We start from the raw sequence: 22,607 nt of genomic DNA on the forward strand, positions 1-22,607 counted from the left end.
GGAAAAAAGTTGCCATTCAGCACCTCCCTCCTGCAGTGCACCAGCGTGACTTTTCACGCTAGCTACTGCCCTCAGTCACCCCTGTGGGCTAAAGTTAAAATTTTGGTTGGAGATGTGCAGTTTATTATATGAACATATTTGTACATAAGGCAATCTCGCAGCTTTTTCTGAGAAAGTGCTACACCTAGCAGTCATTTCTTTGTTTCATGTGATTTCAGCACCTTTCATATTCCAGCTAGGGTGGTTCTTCTGTGTCAACTAGCGAAGACAGCAACAGCAAACAATGCTTCTCAGAAAAGTGAGCTTGGTAGCATGTCTTTAGTCATTCTCATGCAGAGGTTTTGCCATCAGTAGTAATTTTTTCTTGGCTTTTAACATCATGTACATCTCCGGAAAAAAAAGTGATTCCACAATCAGGGTATCTGTTTAACAAATCCTGGTAGTTCGGTGTTACAACTTCCAACCACTGTGAGGCTTTGTACACAACTTTTTATATGCTTGTAGAAAATTAACGGTTTGTGCTTTATGTTGCAAAACTAATGGCTGTCTTGAGGCCTGGATATCCTATTTAGGCAAAAAATTGTTGCTTGGAATCAACATAAAACAACCAGCGCCTGCAACGGTTAGTACAGTTGACTTGGAATGTTCTTGTCGTGTCTTGTTTGTTCCTTATCAATTTTGCTGTCTTATCGCAGCACAGGATAATCAATCCATTTTACTAGCAGAACACTTATTTCAAAGTTTAGCCCATTTTTTACCTCTATCTAATCTATACTTTTAGACAATTTTTAATGTGCTAGTAAATATAAGTACTTTCATTATTTTTAAAGCAGAAGAAAATTTTTAAAAATTACATTGCAAATTGTGGGATTAACAGCCTGAAACAACATACAGCTATGAGGGACACTGTAGTGGAGGACTCTGAATCAATTTTAATCACCTGGAGTTATTTAACATTCGCTGAGATCGCACAGCACACAGGCATACTTGAGAGAGTGCTTTACATGCATTACTAGTAAATGTATGAGTTAAGGTGATAAATCAGACCTTAAATATCCAGTATAAGATGACCCAAGATGTTCAAGGCCAACTCAATAGAGATCTGTGTAGATCCCATTATTCCCGTAATGGATGAACGGCCATACGGGTGGCACCAGCAGACCTCAGAGCCAGATTTCCCTCTAGTATTTCTAGAACGATACTATGCATATGCACTGCAGGTCGCAGTCATATTGGCAGAACATTGCTTTCATGATAGTAGCACATAATGTGCTGCCTGTTCTGGGTGATTTCAGTTCCCATTCCAGCACAGGACTTTATAAGCCTTCAAGTGGCCAACATGATGCGATACAGCGCGAATAAAGACGGGGACGAAGCGAGACAAGACACCACAGCGCTGTGGTGTCTTGTCTCGCTTCGTCCCCGTCTTTATTCGCGCTGTATCGCATTATGGAAAATTACCAACTAGCCCGATCTGCCACTCTTGCAAGTGGCCAACCATGTCTGACTTTTTCACCATTATAGATTACAAGAATGAACAGCACCCGCAGCTTGACAAAGTGACAGTTTAAAAGACAAGAACAACTATAATGTCTGTCACACAGTAGAGTCACTGACATTATACACTAAGATGGATGCTTAAAAATCAGAATCACCTTGATTAAAACCGATCTGCCTGTAAGCATTTCATGCTTCAATCTACTCCTGTACATGTAATAATGCAGCAGAATTCTTTAGCCTACGCTGCATTCAGTGAGCTGGATTTCATGCGAAAGATGTCAAGCCCAGGAGGCCGCCGTCAGCTTTCAGACATCATCGCTCAGAAATTACAGCTTGCCATTCTTCCATGCCCACGAGAACAGTAGCGTCATATTTGAGGACACTATGGGATGTGTGCTATGATGGTGGTACTTTATTCTTCTCAGCACAATGTTAAGTCTACATGCTTTTCAATGTCCTGCAAGTTTCTTTACATTTGATGTACGGCAGCAATATTCACTGACCAGGTGGTCAGAGGCACAGATATCATCAGCGATATTTTTGTTAATCCTGATCTGAACGAATTATCAGGGCTCTTTTAGCCATTATACTGCTGCTATATCTAACTGCTCAAGCAGAGCAACAAACTATCTTAAAGGCTCACTAAGATAGTTGCAACCAACAAACTAGTTCTGTTCTGAGTAAAATAGTACCAACATTACACACAGGGCACACAAAGGATGAGTTTAAACTACAGTGTTGCAAATGTCTGAATTAACATTGAAGCCCTGTTGCATGCCTAGGACAGCAAAGCTTATTTGAGCGAATTCAATGCAGCACACCTGAGGCACGCTTGAAGGTTGCCATTTTCAATCCTGAAGCCGCAACCGGTCCACGGAATGGTTGCAGCCAACCCCAAGATGAAAACGTACCCCATCTACCAGAACTGTGCAGCCTGGGGGCACTTGCTTAACAATCAGGGGACTGTCCCCAATATCAATGAGCGTGTGCTCCAAGTTTAACCACTGCAGCTGTGGGAAAATGTCAACCAGAACTTTTATTGTTTGCACAGTTACCCTTGTACTGAAGAGACAGAGCTCCTGCAAAGAGAAACACTTCCCTTTGCACAGGTGTAGAACACCTACATCAGTAACTGCAGTGCTACCAACATACAGCCTTTCAAGTGCTGGTGCATTTTCAGCGATGGTGCGAATAGCCTCATCTGTGATCTTAGTACCATCAAGGGCCAGGGTCTTCAAGTTATGGCCTCGGCTTACAACCAAAGCCACGCCAGTGTCTCGGATGTCCTCACAGTACTCCAAGTAAAGCTCACGAAGATTTGGGAGCTGCGTGACGAAGGGGATGTCCTGATCCGAAACACACCAGCAAAAGCTCAAGTCAAGAATACTGAGGTTACGAATGGCCAGAAGTGAGAAGAACTGGTCCACTTGAAAGAAAGAATGGCGAAGAGAAAGGGTCTTGAGAGTTGGGGGAAAGTCCCCCACGGTGACTGGGGCAAAGTCATCTAGAGTCGTCAAAAGAGCACTCTTAATGACAAGGGTGGACAAATATGGGCAGTGGGCCCGAAGGTCACGCAGAGCTCCGGGAGACAAAAAGAGGCCACAGTGCAAGAAGCTTGACACGTACAGCCAGCGGACAGAGTCTGTAAGCACCGAGGCCAGCCTGTCCATCTGCACTGAGCTGATCTCAGGCGCACTGGCATCCACGCAAGTCCACAGGGCTTGGCTCCGTGAAAGCCCATACCAACGGCGGCAGACCCTGGTGATTGCAAAAAGTACTGCACTCAGAACTGGCTCAACAGGGCCATCGACACAGTGGCAGATAATGATTGCACCACACACAAAAAAACACACTGGTTCCTCAAATTCACTAGATGTGTACTTCTGCAGAGCTGCCGTGGTTACATCGCACATGGTGAGTACACAAATGATGCCAACTACACTCTGCTTCGTACATAGCAGTCAACGCTGCCAAAGCTAGCATACCTGCTTGCGCACGCTAAGTCCATGTCCAAAAAGTAGTTTGCCAAACAACCAAAGTGAACACAGGCATATTTCGTAGCGACAAATCTTTAGTGCATGACTGGCAACTTCCTGAACTTCGTTTTACCTCTTGCCACAATTTCGTCTTTCAACCCATCGAGACTTAGAGAAGTAATATTCCTGCCGTGGGCCTTTCGAAGGCCCTTGAACCGATAGTCTATCGACTCAAAGGCTATCGAGTACTGTTACACGGCTAGTTCTGATGGCCATGGGTCAACAGAGCAGCACAGAGCTCTACCGCTCTACCGAGATTTCGAGCACCTTTGAGCGTTGTCCAAGGTTGCTAGCGTTGCTTTGAGCGGCGCCAACAGACACTTTCGTGCACGATATGTTCACAATACGAAAGCATGAACAAACATTATTCTCCTAAACTTTAATGCAAGGAGTAAAATATTAGTCCGCACAATAATTTAAAAATTGTACCCGTCTGGTTTAAAGTGCATTAATTTTATACTTTTCATCACAGAAGTGGAAACCTGCCCATTACGGTAAGAATGTCATAAGCTTGAATCGACTGGTGAGAAGTTTTTTTAAATCCAATTTTCTCAGTGATAAATGCAATCGACTGGTGAGAAGTTTTTTTAAATCCAATTTTCTCAGTGATAAATGCATCTTTTGCTTTTTTACCAAGAACAATAACTGTACAAAGTTGTCTTCAGCATCCCTTTAAGATACAACCCTTTCAAGTGCATATTATGATCAAGTGGCGGGAAATTCTTCATATTTTCAGTTTTGGCAAGGAGCATGCCAGGATTTCACAAAAAATTCAAACCTTTCCCGTTGATTAATTATACCATTTCTGTCGTGTCCTCATATATCCACATCAGAAATATTCACGACATCAGCACTACTTTCAAGGTCTCAAATATATTTCAACTCATTCCTGTCATGTGTAGTTATGTACACAAATCAATACATTTCAGGTACTTTAAAGCTTTCTGCTTGGAAAACAAGCAAACGAATACTGACACACACTGGAGCGATCGATCCCACGGCTACCGTGAAATACGGAGACATCCATTAAACAAAAAGATTCCTCCAATCATTTCGCATGCCTGACTTGGTATATTTCTATACAAGATTTTTCAGACTTCAGTGCATTTTATCTTGTAAGGGAGATTAGATAGTACTCAGGTTGTGTCTACATAAACAGTGCCAGAAAGGGATAAAGTGACGAAACTGCCAGTGCCTCACTGGTTCCTATGACCATATAGCAAGACCTACCAGAATACGCCAATATATTTTTTAGTTGCCTCTGACCGTAGATTGTCCATCAAACTATTTTTGACAATCTAGTAAGCCCAGTCATAAAGGTGCTCAGAGCATTCAAAATGTTACTTGAGCATCAGTTGTAAAATCGAGAGGAACCAAACCCACAGCTAATTTTTGTCATTTCACCCGTTTCTCGACTGGCTCAAGACGCCACATTCAGCACAGCTGACTATCCTGAGTGGCGTTCATATATGGCACAACTTCATGGGTCTATCACACGCAGCATATACCAACCAGATCTCCCAAGCCAGTTCCCAGTAGCAATTTGAATGCAACTTGCAAAGAAAGTAAGTAGGCTTAGTGAGCAAGAATTCGTCTGCCACATGCACCACAAACTTGGTGGCCAGTGGCGCCGCACCATAATGCCATGACACAGCCAATCCCAAGTGCACGCCCCCCATACATTACTAGAAAAAACCTTGCTAAAACACAGCACTAAACGCAGTTTCTACAAAGAGATTCCAGAGGAATTATCATTACTTCATACATAATACCCATTATTTACACTGCTTGATCATAAAGAGGTTTAACTGCATTGCCAACAGTAGCACTATATGCAGGTATTTTCATGGGATAATGACAATAATGGTAGAACGAATACAAGGGTATGGTAGAGCTTGGCTGTAGCATACCCATGTGTTCTTGCACAGGCCCACACAATAACAGAAGGAATGGCACCTTGCTATATAGAACAGCAGTCACTGTAAGCACATACCAATATTCAGGATGTCCTTTTATGAGGCACAACACATTTTTTCACACCCGTTCAAACTGCACTACTAGCTCAGTAAGAACTAGGATCAACTGTACTAATAATTACTTTATGTAAGGGGAACTCAGTTACGACTTCATTGCTTACAAGCTTTAAGGTGCTCAAAGAGTCACTCACAGTCAGACCATAATCAAGCTACCACTCCAGAGAAAGTGCTCTTCTCTGAACTTCAGTGAACACGAAAAATGAGTGCAGTTTAAAGAGCAGCAAAAAAAAAAAGGCAGAAAAGCGTGCTACAGTGCGATTATGAATTTTTTACAGCAAAAGAGCAGCTGTGGCCGAAGAGTGCCATGGCACAACGGACTTTTCACTCTGCTGAAGAAGGGGTCAAAGACACATTTCGCAAACATCTCACCCCAGGTAAGCCATGCATCAGGCAAGGGGAAAGCCTGCACTCAGTGTGTGCCCAGCGGCACTGGGGATCAAACCCCGCACCTCCCGCATGCAAAGCGTATGCTCAAACCACTAGCCCACCACTGTGGTAAGTGAGCTGTAAGAGGTTTAACAGAAAGACAGTGGGCCATGCTCAAAAGTAGCTGCTGTAAATAAGGGGGCAGGCCACTGCTGTTAATTGCTGGACCTCATTAATTCATGCAATCAGTTAAGAAATGAAAAAAAAAAAGAAACTAAAGCAGGCTGGCATGTAACAGCTTCCAAGGTAACAGCATATATATCTGCCTTTTAATGAGCCATTCGTGAGCATTACAACCTTCATTCAGCATGCCTTCCAGTTGCATGAATTCTTTCCAAGTGCACATCTGACATTCATCAGCCCGTGGTGTTTTACCACGATGTTCCACAATAAATCACCCAGCTCTCTGTTCCTCCCATGCCAAATGTAATGCTGCTTTATTTTGCAAAACACTTAGTGGGCAAGGAATGTATGCATGCCATCATTTATGGCCACATAATAGATATGGCTTGCATGCACATGCAATGCGCCCAAACTTCCCGACACTGAGGAGCTACTCTGTATTGGCTCTAAATTTTTTTCTAGGAAATTAACCTGGCGACAGCACCTAGGTGTCACCAAGGCTATCCTGGGTATCTAATGGCGTCACAGATAAAATGTCGAAAACATCATTTCTTTGACTAAAAATGAACTACATACAATAACCATTTAGTACTGCAGAAGACAAATGCTGAGCGGCATCATAAACGAAAACAGAAATCAGGATCATGTCACCCGGTGTTTTCGTGCGGCATCGAGGCGCAAAGGTTGCGTCCACTTCCTCTGGAAAATTGGCCACAATTTATTTTCACATATGCAAGCCAGCCTCCTGTTCCCACTGCCTTTAGGTGCTGTTAGAAAATGGTCAAACGTTGCTGAATTACGTCTATTTTAATTGGTGATGCGAACGCGATTGCTGCTGACAAGTGATGTTTGCAGCAAGAAGCAAACCATTCCTGTTGACATTTACGAGCACCTGGCAGAGCTGGCTTTCACGAGGACTTATGTATTGCTGGGTTCTGCAACAATACGACGCCAAAAGATAACATAACAGCTGCACAGCTTCCACAAAAATCGTGCGCAGAAGGCGAACAAGGGCAGGCTAATAAGATCGGAACTACGCCTTGTTGAGGCATTATGACAAAGGCTGTACACAGGAACACACAAGCACGCAAATGCTTCACGTTACCATTACCCTCGTGAGGGCCACAGTTAGGGATGTAATTTAACCGGCACACTGTGTCTTCGTTGAAATCTCGCCTTCGGTGCTAAGCGAGCTTTCGCAATGCAGCCCTCGACGAGACATGCGGGCGAGTCGAAAACGATTGATCTGACTACCCACCTTCCAACTTTGCATAGGTCAGAGAACTTCAACAGCCTAAAGATGTGCAGAAGTACCACGTCGGGCAGTGCATCTGCATCGAATGCTGTCATTATACTGGTTCCACGTACACAAAAAAAATCACATGGTGAATAAGAACAAAATTAGTTCTAGACACAAAAGCGAGAGCAAAGCAGATAACAGACAAAAATCACATTTTTACGTGGCGCCCTCTCGCGAATGAATGCTGCGACCAGTGTTGCCAACTCAAAAATAAAAAATCCGCAACAGGAACTTTCAAAACTCGCTAAAAACCGCTAAATTCGATATTTGCACCAAAATTTCATTTTTACAGATTTTATTTTTTATTCAGTTTGTAAACAATATAAATATAATAATACAAACTGTTCCGCACTTAAATGTGCGCCGTAAAATACTTCTCTCAGCTTAACTGGTGAATTCTTTGCACAATGCAATGAAACGGCGGCATAACGGCACATGTGAAATAAGCAAGGGATTAGAGCGTTATTAGCATGGAGGAAGGAAAACTTTTTTCCTTCCTCCATGGTTATTAGCCAGAGCTTAAATGCGCATAGCAACAACCACCACCACCACCATAAGGGCGCTAACTGCTCTCCCGTTGCAAACCCTTCGCTCGCAGCAAGAAATCATCGGTCCGTGCGCTTAATGCAGCGTGGTGATGGCGGCGTCGGCGGTGCGTTTTGACGGTTTTAACGAGTTTTTCTGATCGTTGCATTTATTCGTCGTTTGTTAAGTCCTAGAACTGTGAAAGGTGAGCGACTTTCGATAGCACCACGACGCTTTCGAGTTATCTCTGACTAGACAGCTCTTCTGTGCAATCATCTGACGAGGCGTATGATGTGGCTGTGCAAGGATGCATTGCGGTGAAAGGCAGTGCCGAACTGTCGAGCTCTGAGGTGCGATTGCCAGCAGTGAACGTCGCTGAACGGGTGGGCTTTGCGCGCGTGATGAGTCGATGACATGATAGGTGTTCGCGCGGCCGAGCAGCAAACTCCAGGGATGTGTCGGGCTTCTCGACGAGACATCCGTGTGCACTGGCGCACTATCTAGTCACAGCGGTGTCAGCAAGACAGCGTAAACGTCTGTCGGGAAAGGTACAACGTGACGCCTCCAGCATCATTGAGGTAAGGAAAACTAAAGCTGTAGCGGTGACAGTTTGTCGAGCATCATTCTCATTCCTTTTGCATACAGGCTGAAAATGACTTCAAAGCAGGCAGATGAGTATGTGCAGCACACAGTCGTTCCCTTAAGTGTGGAAAAAAATTGCGTGAAAGCTTAAAAGAATACAATAACCGGGCTTAAGCATTACTAATGAAGCACATAAAGGTGGTTCCGCTACTCAAGCTGAAATTTTCGTAGTGTTACAGCATCATTTACACAGAAGTCACGTGGGAATGACCGCAGGAGGGCAAAAAAATTTTTTCCCGTAATTATTTCTGTAAGGGCGGTAATAGTATGTGGGCTGATAAATTGGAAGACACAAGGTCAGGGGTCCTGTTAAATTGGGGATCGAAGACGGGACAATGACTTAATGTGCATAATAGCATACAATGCCTGTAATGTTCCAACGTCGTACTGACTGAGAGCGGGAAAAAGGAATTAGAATGGGAGTCGCTGCGTTTCTTGAAGAAAATTTTGCACAGCAGAGCGCACACTCCTGTCGCTTCGTCCAAGCAAAGAAGCGCCAATGGAAAGAACAACCGCGGAATACACAGGCAAGCCCAGTTGATGAAATGGAATTTGCAAAAGACGCTTCCTCAAATGAGAGAAGCGGCGGCAGAACAGCAGGAAATGATCTATTGTCTCAGGTTCGGCACAAAAAGGGCACAGTGGGGAAGCCGCCAGGCCAGATCTGTGAAGGTAGAAATTTAGAAGTGGAACCCGGCAAAGCAAGCGCGTGAAAGAGACCTCTAGTCTGCGTGAGCGCCAGTCTTTGCTACTCCAAGGATGCAGAAGATGCTGATATTCGGGAGATGATGTAAGAGTCGAGGCAGCAAATTCCTGAAATATTGTGTAGCTGCGAAACCTCACCGCAGCTGTATATGCACACGTTGGCAGGACAGCAACAATTGGGCCGCAGAGAGAGGCTCTTGCTAAGGAATCTGCAACCTCATTTAAGTGAAAACCCATGTGACCTGGTACCCAAAGCAACCTTACCGAAGTTAGATGGAGCGGAATCAGGAACTTAAAGAGGCGTAATGCCCGAGACTCAGTGGGTGAGGATAAGGAAGAGCAAATGGATAGAGAGTCTGTCATAACCACAACCTGGGAAACGGTAGTTTCTAATTTTCGTAAGGCTAAGATTACTGCTAATAATTCAGCCAGAAAAATGGGAGTGAAGTCAGGAAGACGGAGAGAAAAAGACCAATCCAGTGAAGGCGAAAAAATTCCCACACCTGCCTTCTCGCGATCTTGCGAGGCATCGGTAGCAATAAGAACATGAGAGGGAAAGGACCTTAGGTGGTCCTGCAACAGACACTGAAGAAGCGGGAAGGGCTGCAGCTTTGCATTCGATGGGAAAATGTCATCGAATTCAATCTGGACAGATGATGAGTTGTTATACAATTGGCGGACATCTGTGAAATGAATATTTATGGGATCAAGGAGGGGCTGCACGTAACATATATGCGGGGTATGAAAATGAGACCAGGCAGCACTAAAAAAGGCGGAAGGTTGACTAAGAAATATTATACTGGAAGCGTGAAGAGGTGAGTCGCACAATTTAAAAAAATGTTTGAACTGTTAAAAGGCGAAACCTAGCTGATAACGATGGCATTCGCGCCTAAAGGTGCAGAACAGCATTGGCGACATATTTTGGAAGCCCAAGACAAAGGCGCAACGCCTCACGCTCCAACAGCACAAGAGGGCGAAGTTTATAGGCAGGAGCTCCTGAGAATAAAACACACCCGAACTCCAAAATTGGGCGGACGTAATTTTATAAATCATTAGAAGTGTATGCCTTCTCATGCCTGAGCTTGCACTACAAAGCCTACGCAGGATACCAATGGCCCGAACTCCTTGTGCAGAAAGTTGCTCAATGTGTGGCCGCCAGGAAAGAGTAGAGTCGTATATTACTCCGAGATACTTCACCGTCTGAACTTGAAGTATTATGATATTTCTATAGAACAGGCAGATATTTACAGGAACAGAAACTGGAAATACTAACAATGCGCATTTCTTCACATTAAGGGACAGATGAATTCTTCCTAACCAGTTGTCAAGAACATTGAGGTAATTTTGCAGGGTTCGATAAAGAGTGTGAATGTCACCTGCTGTTGCAAAAAAAATGCAATATCGTCGGCGTACACATAAGTGTTCACATTTTGAATGCATAGAATTGAGCTTAGAAAAATGTTAAAAAGAACAGGTGAGAGAACTGATCCTTGCGGTACACCTCTTGTCTGTGGAAATCTCCTTGAGGAAACACCATTTTGGCAGCAGTAAAATTCTCTATTTTTCAAGAAAGCAGAAATCCAGGCTACATAATAGCATGGAAAGTTCAGTTCCTGTAATCTTAGTAAAAGAGTCGAGTGCTCAACGCTGTCGTATGCTTTACTATTTTCACCCTCGTATACGTCACAGTTTTCTTAAACGAGAGGCCGGTATGGATAGCTCAAAAGGAAACTAACTACTAATGTGTGTGCAAGTGTCAAGAAGCATTGTTCTCTGCTCGAAGCCAATGGCACTCGGAATTTCCGCTTTTGTTTGTCAAACGAGAGGCCACCATATTTCTCTGGAATGACTGTAGCCGCGCGCAAGTCTACCTTCATGCTCAAAATTATCGCAAGCACATTAGGCGTCTTATGTTTCAAGTTCCTTGTCACCTTTAAATTTTGCGAGGCCGAGAGCAACCGTCCTTCTGACCTCTGAGCACTTGTTTTATCGCTGCGCCGCTCTGTTTGAGACACGAGTTCGCCCAATAAACAGTTTTCGAGTTGGGCGCAAGCTTTCTTGTCATTCTGGCCTGACTAACGTTACTAGACAGTAACAGAAGCAACCAGTACAAGCTGCGCATGCTGCCACAGATATTGACGCGTACTGAGTATTGCAATTTCAGAAATTATGTACGTCCAGTGAGTGACTTCAGCTACCACAAAGAGCATGTTGTCCACGTATATTCAACCTGCGGCGTGTCCTGAAGCTGCCTAAAATATTTGGTTCAAATATCTTTGTAAAAGATCTCAGAATATGCAGTTTAATGTCCAATGCCCTCTATTCCCTTAAATTCAGGGACTTTTATTAACATGTAAGCATTGCAAATCTTAATTATTAGTTCCTTACATTTTAAGCTAAGCCAGCTGGTATAACGCGCATTGCGGTGAGGTTTATTAGTGGAGCTCCTTTAGGTTGCGGAAAACTTCTTTGTGGGGTGCTACTTCGTTTCCTGAATGACGTGAGGAAAGTTCATGCTCTCGGGAGGTTTTTCGAAAGCGATCACGAGGCTGCAAAAATGCAGGAGAATAGTGCAAAGCTGGAAGTCATCGCCTCTCAGATAATTCTGTTCGCTGGTGAAGGCCGATTTTATTGAGACAGATTGCAGTTCCGAACTAATTTTGCTTTTGCTTTGCTGGAAGTTCGTGCTTACAGTTACTGTCAACAACTGACTTAATTTTGCGTTATCTGCGGGTGGGACGGGCGGTCGTGGGACGCCGCCAAACTTCAAAATGCCTTTCCCAGCGGTGATCTTGGACGTCATGTGCGTGCAACATGCTCTGCTCCTGCGTCCAGGGTTGGGTTTCGTCTGTACCCGTTGCTTTCGCGAATGACATGATGCGTTTTCCTGGGGAGCACCACGAATTCTTAATGTCGCTGTTGTGCAAAAATAAAGCAGCTGCGCTTGAAATTTCAGGGGCTATATTTGCGCTGCAGAATAATTTACTCTCTGAAGCTTGCCATCCAACTGTTACACGTCGCATATCATTCAACACACTCATTCAGACCTGCCGGAAGGCGAACTACAGAGGCTGATAGACGTGCGTTTTAGCCAAATATGAGGGTATAACGTATTGACGTCTGAGCTCGAAGCATACATTCGACCATACACACTCGGGCTAAAGGAGAGAGCACGCAAACGTTAATCCGTTGTTTCAGATTTCTCCCATGGCAAACGGGCTGACTAGCGGTCTTTGCGTAGAGCGTAAGAGGTAAAATATATAAAGGCTTGACGGTTACCACTGACGCGGGCCGAACTGGTAGTGAGCGCACGGTCTCCTTCCGCGTGAACGGCGGTCGCAGCGGCGGAGCGGTGGGGCAGTGGCGACCCCACCAAGGTGCGGCGGGAGGCGGAAACGGACCCCATTGCGAAGGCCGTAAATAGAAAAGCGCGCGCCGCCTCGAGACCGGCCGTGGTCTGAGCCCCGAGCCGTAGACGTGCTCCGCATGCACAGAGGCGCTGGCTTCATCGAATCTACAGGTCACGTTTCAGAGTATCTTCCGTACCGAAGTGGCGGACTGTGTACAGAGCTGAGTTCCCACCATCTTCTGTGTAGGTTCCAGCGGATGTTGTAAGGGGGTAGAGATGCGGTACAACTATTGTTCTCACTTTTCGCAGTAAGCAAAAGAGAGAAGTGCGCAATTTTTTATATCGTCCAATCATTGTCCCTTGTGTGCAGTACTTGGACATATATTCACCATGCTTTCGTTTCATTTCAGGCTCTGCGTTTTCCTGGTTCTCCTGGGGCACCCTTCAGCGATGTATACAAATAAAGCCTATCTGCCACACTTCAGAGGTCGATATGTGCAAGCACTTTACCTTTTAAAGTACCGCGAGGAGGAGAGCAACAACACTTTAAACGTAAGACCAGCTTGCGCGACTCCTTTTCAGCAGAAATTTCCGATACCTGCGTCCTACGTGAGGTGACCAGCATGAATTTAATTGGTAAAGGGTGTTTTAAAAGTACTGCCAGAAAGAGTCTTGCACTCTCGTTAGGTTGTTCTGTGCAGCCCGTACAGATTTATCCTTCTTTGATGTCTTGCTGGAAAGCACAGGCACAAACTGATTGACTCCGAAGACTAGACAACGACTTGCACCTTACGTAACAGCGTTCCACAAGGGAAAGTGCAGTGCATGCATGACATAGGACACACGTTCTCGTAGCGTGCGGCGGCCATCTTGACGTGCTTGGTCACACTCGTGACCAATCGCTCTCACATTCGCACTCTTGACCAAGCGCACTCGCAGCCACTGACTCACACTCGCAGCTGCTCACTCACTAGAATATACTATGAATACCTTTTTAATAATCAGGTCCACGGGCGCCGCCATATTGGGCACCGAAGTGTGCTCGTAGTAGACGAAATAGTTTATGGTTACGCTCCCCTACGTTATCCCCACAGCCCAGAAAACCGGTTTTTTCGAGGGTCTTGTAAAGGTAGGGCCGATTCAACTCACCCTCTGCAGTCGACTCGACGGTCGCTTAACTCAACCTCCTAGCCCGACAGCCGGTTTTCAGCCCGACAGCCTACTCGATATGACTTTTGTCCGGATCATGCAAACCCCCAGAATGACAGATTGCACGGCAGTGACCTTTCCGGATTACTTTATTGTCTTAAGCATGCTAACCGCAAGGGATAATAACTGAATGTGTTTTAGTCAGGCGCCGGAAGGGACTCTGAGGCCAGTCTAGATTTGCTTTTTTACTTTGAGAGAGGGTTCCATGTGCACTATCAAAGAGTTAGGGCGGGACGCGCGATTCGGCGAGCCAATGGCTTTTTCGAAGATCGCTCTGTGCATCGGATGATGTAACTAATTTGATGACTTTTTTGTGTATTTTGTGTTTTGGGGAAGAGATATTGATACTGTTAAAGTTGAAGGGGGTTGCTCGCAGCAAGGAACCAATCGTGTTGAGGCTTGCTGCTATTGGATACTTACTGAACGTGAGGGTTGATAACAGAGCCCGGGAGCACAATTCGTCGTTCTGGGCTAGATTTAGATGCCCTGCACTCTCGGCTGTGCCGTGGAGGGAAGATTTCCCTGTTAGCCATATCCGCTTTATTTGTAACTGTTTAATATGCTTCTCCTATTTTAAATCCGCAGTATGTAAACTTCAGTTCATTTTCTCGTTACCTCCCGTTGTTGCAAGTCGTAATTACTCCGTCGCCGACGGAGAACCTCGTGTGCAACGAGCCTTCGAGCAGTTTCTGACAGAACCATGAAAACTTTACTGTGCCAACGTTAAGTTTTCGTAGACAATGAGGTGTCCGTGAGCCTGCGTGAGCACATTGCACGTAAGTGAGGACTATGAATACATTTAGCGGCGTATAGGAAACGAAGAGTGTTTCTGAAAAGATTGAGTGAGTTCCTCACGAAAAAGGAAATGGCTGCAGTGGGTCCCAAGTATAGATTTGCACTGCGGAAAAAAATATCCAAAGGGGAGAGGCCGTTATCATTCCTTTTACATCAGTCTCTTGGGCTTAATTTGGGGCATAGTTAAGAGCATTGCTGGCTTCGTCTAGCCAGAGCAGCTATGTGTGACCGATCTGTGGACATGGCTGCCACGCAGTAAGTTGTCTGCGGTGCAGAAAGTCCCTCTGTGAAGGAGGCTTGAGAAACCAGCGCGCTGTTCTCGCTTGAGGCCTTTGCATGCGGAACCACGTGCGCATCAGCTTCGGCATAAGGGGTCCCAATACTGCACCTAATTATTCTCCCGCAGTACGACGCGTCGTTGGTCGAAGAAACGTCGTTCGTGGAAGAATTCGCATGCAGCCAACAAGTAAACCATTTTGTAGCACTTGCCCTTCTGAAACCGTAGGGCGTTACTGGGAAGAAGCCTTATCTAGAAGTTCATGAAAGAAATAGTAGTATCCGGTTCGAAGGATTCCTCATGCTGTCCAGATATCAATGCGCGTAGAATTGCTGAAATTGGAGCGTGCAGATAGAAATTATACCATTTGTACTATTGAAAACACAAAGATAAAACAAAATTGCATTTCACAAGCCTATTTTACTCGCCCAGTGCCGATGATTGTGCGCTACAAATCAGAACCACGCCTTGCACACATGCAGCGGAAGCTAGTATGAAGTTGTTGACCTACCAGGGCGGCCCACAGCAGCCCAAATTGCCGGTGGCGCGTTTCGCGTACATGATGCTGACAGGATGCTTTTCATGGCCCTAAAAAGAAACGGTTTATAGGGCTGTGGGGAGAGCGGCGGGGTGGTTAATCCTCAACTCTTTCCTGTTCTAAGAGCACAGTCTAGTGTCCAACATGCCGGCACCCTTCGACCTGTCCATGAAAAGTTCCTTTTCATGCTCCTGCCCCCTCTCTCAGTCTCCTGTTCTCTTCTCGTCACATTTTTGGCTATGATGTCCGTAGGACACTTTTTTTCGCTGCTTTCTCAGTATTGGTAGTTTGAACAGCAGCACTCGCATGCACGACACTTTCAGGCCAAACGAAAACTGTCGTCCTTAGCTTGTTTCTTATTAGCTTTCATTCGATTGTCCTGCTTTTCTTCTAGTTTTTTCTCGAGCGAAAAGGTTACAATACAGAGGCATTACATTTTAGATCCCTTTCTCGAGTATATAAGAACTAAGTTCTAACTGTACGTCCATGGAATCAAAAAAGGGTGCTGTCAATATGGCGGCCACCTTATATCTACTGCCGAATATCTCCGCAACGTTTCATCACCATCGGCAGGAAACAATTGTTTCTGGAGCAGATTAGAGCATTAAACGCTACCACTTGGCTATTTCCTTGAAGTCAAGGCATCAGCATATCTGATGCTATGCATACAAAAACTAAAAGCGGCATGCTTGATTTGCCACGGAGATCTCGTTCAGGTACACGACAGGAACAAGAACCTTTGGCGTAACCGAAAAGTGCGCTTAGTTCTTAGTGCGTTTCCGGGCTTGAGCCGAGCTTGTGCAGTCAAGAGCCAAGTAGGTCAGGTTGCTCCCGTGGGTCCGACCCAATAAAAAAATTGTGGCCGAAACAGAGTTCTACAATGCAAACACTCGGGCAAAGAAAAAACCTAAGCATCCACTACAGTATGCTTGAGATCCCACCTTAGGCTAGTTACTGCCGAGAAGCGGAGAGTCTTTGTTTCAGCAGAAAGCATTGGAACTCTGCGTGTATGATTTCGAGCAGTCTGGTAAGCGTGACAAGGGACATCTACCTTTCCAGCAGTGACAATGCGAAATTCGATCAAAGGATCTGACACGTCTCGTAGCGGCTCATTGCACCCGCGGAGGGCCTGCGCCCGTGCCAGCGGTGAACTAGTAAGGCGAACAGCAATAAAAGATTGCCGTTTCCGCTCCAGCGGAATCCTCTGATTCGGTTGCCCAAAGACACCGGCGTGATGCCTTATGCTGCTTCGAGCGCACTGGGCAGTGAATATCTGCTTCCCTTAGTTGTCAACAACATGAAAATAGCTAAGCAGATCGTCGCGAAACGCACGCAATAAATTTCGCTGTCACATCTCGCCACTCCCATCCACTCCCGTTCACTCACATCCACTCACAACAACTGACAACAACTCAGAGCCACTCACGACGATTCACATCAGCTAATCACTCGTGCCCACTCGCGCTCATCTCTCCTCACACTCACATCCACTCACCCGCACTAACACTTATCTCCACTGATACTTTCACCCACTCACTCACACTCAGCAATGACAACTCGCACTCACACCCACTCACACTCACGTCCAGTCATACTCGTAGCCAATCACTCACTCACTCACTTATTCACACTCATGACCACGCACACTAACATCTAATCGCTCGCACTCACACTCACGTCCACCCACACTCACCACTAGTGTGAATGAGGCGATATGAGTGCACTCATGAGTGAGTGTGCCGTCCTGAAAGGTAAAGGTTTCAGACCGTATCAGAAAAAAGATGAACGCAAAATGGCGGCTGAAGGCCATAACTGAGGAGGGCAATTCAAAGTACCTTGATAAATGTGAGGAGTGACTGGTTAAATAAGTGAGTGCCTAAGGGGAGAACTGCAAAGCGGAATACGACTGGGAGCTAGTTCTTTTCAAAGGCATGAAGCGAAGATGAAAAGTAATGGATGCGATGTCGGAGCCCGCCACACACAGCTAGACGTCTTAGAGCCGCTCAACCATGCAGTGATAGAAGCGCGGAAGGAGCGGATGCAAGAACGAACTGAGAAATAGGCGCCGTAGTCGAGGGACATGGATGAATTTCGTCCACCTGGTGCTCGTTAACGCGCAGTTACAATGCACAGCACACAGGCGTCTTTTTGCGCTTCATTCTGATCGAAATGGAGCCACCTTGGAGAGCGAGAGAGATAAAACTTTAATGTTCACTGGTGTGGGCTGCTAGTCAGGGCCAGGCACGGCCTCACTGCACTAGATGCCTGACAGTCCATGTCGCTCCAGCGCATCCGAGGCCCGCGTGGTGGCGGTCTTCTGCCGGTGCGGGTCTGTCGCGCGCAGTCAGGCCTTCGATGCCCACCTTCTACCTACACCCTGCATGCACCCGGGTGCCTTCGCACCATCCTTTTCCTTGTGCTTCCACCCCACTGCTACCCTAACAGACATACTCATGGAGTGCCCGGCTGATCCTCCCCCGCCGGGCTCGGAGCCCTCCACCTGGGAGGAATGGAGCCAGCAGTCACCGAAACCAAGGTGCATAGAGGAATGTTTATAATTATTTTTAAATTTTTTTTAATGTGTAGTGCTAATCAGTGGGTTAATAATACTTATATTAATCAATCGCTTAAAGAAGATTACTAATAAAGCAGCAGAAAAAACAACCATGCCACCGTTGGGAACCGAACACCCACGACCTCCGAATATCGCGTCCGGTGCTCTTACCAACTGAGCTACGGCGACGGCTGTCCAGTCTGCTGCTGTCGTGGGTATTTATGCTTATTGGGTGTAAGCGAACCTTGAGAATTATATATAGCTTGAGAGTGTGTGTATATATATATATATATATATATATATATATATATATATAAGGCCGTTCCACGGCCGAAACGTGAATAAACTGTTCGAATTGTTTTAAATTTTGTACGTAACGCGTTAAAAGAAATTGTTTGTAATAAACTGTGCTTTCTAAAAATTTTGTACAGTATTGATTACTTTTTCAATGTATAACGTTATCGATAATGAATTATTTTTTCAGCAATCGATTATATCAGTCAATTACTATATATTCGAAAAATAAGCTGTAACCACCACTGTAAGACCGGAAACAAACTTGGTGGCAAACGCTAGTGCTAGCGTGGAATATTCGTTCGCGATAGAGACTCAATGGTCGGGCTGCGGAACGGCCACGCGCGCGAGGATGTCCGGAGATGCAGGCCGAGCGTCCTGCATGTGACTAGCCCCGTGTTCCGCGGTTCGCATTTCTTCGCGGCGGCACAACAGAATGTCGTGTTTAGTGAGCTCGGGCTTTGTGTCCCCAGAGCGTGAACCAATATGAAGATCGAAGCTTTGCATAACTATGCGAGCTCGTGTGCAAGGTCTTCACTCCGCCCTTCCCCCCAGAGCATAACACCGAGGGAGTCCAGTGTCGCTGCTGATATTTTCACTAGGAGGCGTGGCAAAAATACCGACAAAAAGTGAGAAAAATGACTGCTGTGGAAAATTAACACCATGTGAATTGCAGTAGACAGCAGATCAAGGAAGGCGCACCGACTCATTCTATATCGTATGTCTTATGCCAATGAAAGTGGAAAGAAAAATAACGTTATAGTGTTCGATTACAGTCTTTTGTAAATGCTCAGTTACTTTTGGGCGGTTGTAATTGACTGAAATTAGCAACGTTTCAGATGAAGTACTTGGAATTTCAATCGGTTACGTCTTTTCTGGAACATAAGTTTGCCTAGAAAGCATGATTAATGAGGTCGTCAATGAAAGCAGCCCGCTCGAAAGAACGTGAAAGTTGAAGAAAAAAGGCAGAAGCAGATTCAACTAAAATTCTGCGTAAACTAAAAGGCGCATGCAAATATCTAAGCATTGCGATTTTACTGATACAAGTGCGTCATGACTCCAAAAGAAACAGGAGACCCTCCGTAACAATTGTATGAACCCAGTACACCTTCCTGCGTTCTATAAGACAGCACAGTGGTACAGCAGTGCGCAGAATTGTTAGTGTCTCTAGCAATTTTCTGGCGAAGTTTCCGTAAGCTTGACAAAAAGACAGTACCTACAGTTAGGGGCGCAGCTGTAAATCAGCGGGAAACGCGATGGTACAGGCCCAGACACCGTCATCATATTTCATTGCGTCTTGCGCGGGAGTGAGTGAGTGAGTGAGTGAAAACTTTATTGGATCTTTCAAGGGTTTCGCGGTTATGGAGTCTCCGTCGTTTTCTCTGGCGCTGGCGACTTGAGGCTTCTCGTCAGCAAGGGTAGGCCCTTATTCGAGGGCTCCACTGAGTCGTGCTGCATCATTCGCGTGCTGCACTAAGGTCCTTTGGGTCGTGAGCTAACCGCTGGTGAGCCGACACTCCCATTGCTCCGCACTCGGGTGTTCGTGTTGGTGGTATGCTTTGTTACGTTCGCACTCCCACGTGATATGGTAAAGTGTAGGTGTGGCATCGCACCAAGGGCAGGTGGTTCTGTATTGTGTCGGGAACATCTTATGTATGTGTAGGTTAGGAAAGGAGTTGGTCTGTAATCTGCGCCAGCCGGTCGCTTCCTCCTTTGTTAGGGCTTTGTGTGGTGGTGGATATCTAATTCTAGCTCCCCTATGCAAGTTCAAGGTCTCTGCGTATCCCCCCTCGCAAGCCTGTAGGCGGAGCTCCGGTGCATTTGACTGCCCTACTCGGAATGCGTTACCTCGAGCTAGGCTGTCTGCCCTTTCGTTCCCCCCTATGCCCGCGTGGCCCGGGACCCAGATTATAGGTTATGCCTGGGTTTCTCCTCAGCGTAGGTTACCCCGCTGAGTATTCTAAGGGCTGTTCTGCTGATCCTGCCCCTCGTGTAGTTCCTGCACGTCTCCTTCGAGTCCGTCAGTACGTTGAGAGATCGGCCCGTTCTGTAGCCTTCTGCTGCCGCCAGCGCAACGGCAATCTCTTCGTCCTCCGCTGTGCCGGCGACCTTTGCCGTGGCACACGTGATCATGTTTCCTTCCTTGTTTACCACTACCGTCGCGGCTACGCGTTCTCTCTCGCGCGGATATACGGCAGCGTCCGTGTATACGGTATTGTCTAACTGGGCTAGCGTTCTTTCTACGTACTCGGCCCTCGCTTTTCGCCTGTTTTCGTGAAGATTGGGGTCCATGTTTTTCGGAAGTGATCCCACGTTAATGGTTTTCCTAAGGTGGTCCGGTACGTCCGCGTATCTGTCTACTAGTCCGCTCGTGTCCCGACCCAACCTTCTTAGGAGCGCTCGTCCCGTAGGGGTGCCTGTGAGTCTCGTGGTTTGTGTTCCCAGCAGAGCTTCGGCGAGCTCGCTGAAGGTGTTGCTGATGCCTAGCTGCAGCAACGTTTCGTTCGACGTGTTCTTGGGTAGGTGCAGAGCAGTCTTGTACGCCTTCCTGAGAATGGTGTCGGCTTGCTCTCTTTCCGCCTTGGTCGTCGCGTGGTACGGCAGGGAGTACGCGACTCGGCTGACAATTAGGCTGTTGACTAGCTTGAGAGTGTCTTCTTCCTTCATTCCGTATCTCTTTTGGTAGACTGTTGATCATACGGCCCACCTGCTCTGCCGCCTTTCTCAGTAGGCTGATGGTGTGGCTGCATTTCCGGCTTCCTTGCAACCACATGCCCAGGATCCTTATCATGTTCTTTTCCGGGATGTTCTGTACCTCGAGAACGACCTCCAGTGTCGCTTGGGTGGGGTGCTTGCCGACCCTTAGGAGTTCCGACTTCTCCGTCGAGCATCTTAGGCCCCTCTCTCTGGTGTAATTTTCTACGCAAGTTGCCGCTTCCTGTATTTTTTCTTGCTTCTCCCCGAGTGATCCTTGGGTGACCCATATCGTGACGTCGTCGGCGTACATCGCGTGTTGGATGCCCTGGATCTCCTTGAGCCGTCTTGCGAGTCCAAGAGGACGGGCGATATGACGGATCCTTGGGGTGTGCCTTTGCACAGCGTGGGGAAGACGTCGCTTCTCAGCTCGCCCAGGCCCACGGTCGCCGTTCTGTCGCTCAGGAAGGCTCTGACGTAATCGTGCGTTCTCCTCCCGCAGTTGGTGTTGTTGATGCCTTCCATGATGGCCGCGTGGCTTACGTTGTCGAAAGCCCCCTTTATGTCAAGGGCCATGACGACGTTTTCACCCGCCTTCGGCATCGTCTCGAGCACTTCCTCCTTGAGTTGGAGCAGCACGTCTTGCGTAGAGACGTTGGCTCTGAACCCGTACATGCTGTCCGGGTACCATTGTTCGTTCTCCAGGTGCGACTGGATTCTCTTCGTGATCACTTTCTCGTACAGCTTGCCCAGGCACGACGTTAGAGATATCGGCCTGAGGTTCTCGATCTGGAAAAAAAATGTCTGGATAGAGGATTGGGGTCATAATAGGAGATCTTTCGGCAATCGCTGTGTAGTGACGGCTGAGGAAATTTCTTTCAGCTTGATTGTAGCAAGGTGTAAAAGAGAATTCTACCGACTGTTGTGAGCTCCCTATCGTACACAAAGGCCCAAGCTTCGTTTGAAGCGGCAGAGCCATGGCGTTCAAAAGCTGAACCTTTGCTCACATCCGCGCTCTTCGTTGAAGGAACAGCCCTCGAGTTAAAGGGCGCAGGCGTTACGCTGCTGCCGGAAAGGTACGGCTGAAAATGTGCATCCAGCTAAGTGACTCTTACGCACGCGCATGTACAGTATTCGTAGCTGCCTTGCATAACTCGCTATACGGCTCGACAGTGCAGGGGTCCCTTGTCATGCTTCTGATTTCTAAACACAATCGTTTAAAAGCAGGTTCTGCAGGATCTTGTTGAGCCGCCGCGGGGAACGTCGGGTTTTGCCACCAAGCTTTGGAGTCACGTCTGTCACGTGAGCTAAGTTATACCGTGGCATTGCATGACGTTTGAAGGCGAATATTTGCGACAAATCTGAGGCATCCAGGTTTATATACAGTGATAAATATTAAAGCGAAACTTTTGCCGACCGCGAACTTGCGATTTCGCCGTGGGGGTGCTCTGAGGAGGCACATGACGTCACAACGCACACCTTGCCGCGGATATTTCTCTCTCTCTCTCTCTCGCTCCCTAGTCACTACTGCGCATGCGCCAGTAGTATCGCTGAGCCACAGGTGTTCCGCCGCTGCGCCTTTCCTCAAAATCCAACTTTCAATT

At 46.6% G+C, this 22,607-nt stretch overlaps 1 protein-coding gene across 1 annotated transcript; it reads right to left on the bottom strand.

The window, feature by feature from the left end:
- Nucleotides 1-206: 206 nt before the first annotated feature.
- Nucleotides 207-7,604, bottom strand: LOC144113955 (F-box/LRR-repeat protein 12-like). Its single transcript, XM_077647370.1, has 3 exons — nucleotides 7,380-7,604; nucleotides 1,482-3,258; nucleotides 207-1,324 (listed from the first exon to the last, which is right to left on the bottom strand). The coding sequence occupies exons 1-2, from the start codon at nucleotides 7,469-7,471 to the stop codon at nucleotides 2,349-2,351; spliced, it is 1,002 nt and encodes a 333-aa protein (XP_077503496.1). The 5' UTR covers nucleotides 7,472-7,604; the 3' UTR covers nucleotides 207-1,324; nucleotides 1,482-2,348.
- Between the last annotated feature and the right edge of the window lie 15,003 nt (nucleotides 7,605-22,607).

This window comes from Amblyomma americanum, chromosome 1 (genome assembly GCF_052857255.1).
Source record: "Amblyomma americanum isolate KBUSLIRL-KWMA chromosome 1, ASM5285725v1, whole genome shotgun sequence".
NCBI classification, from domain to species: Eukaryota; Metazoa; Arthropoda; class Arachnida; order Ixodida; family Ixodidae; genus Amblyomma; species Amblyomma americanum.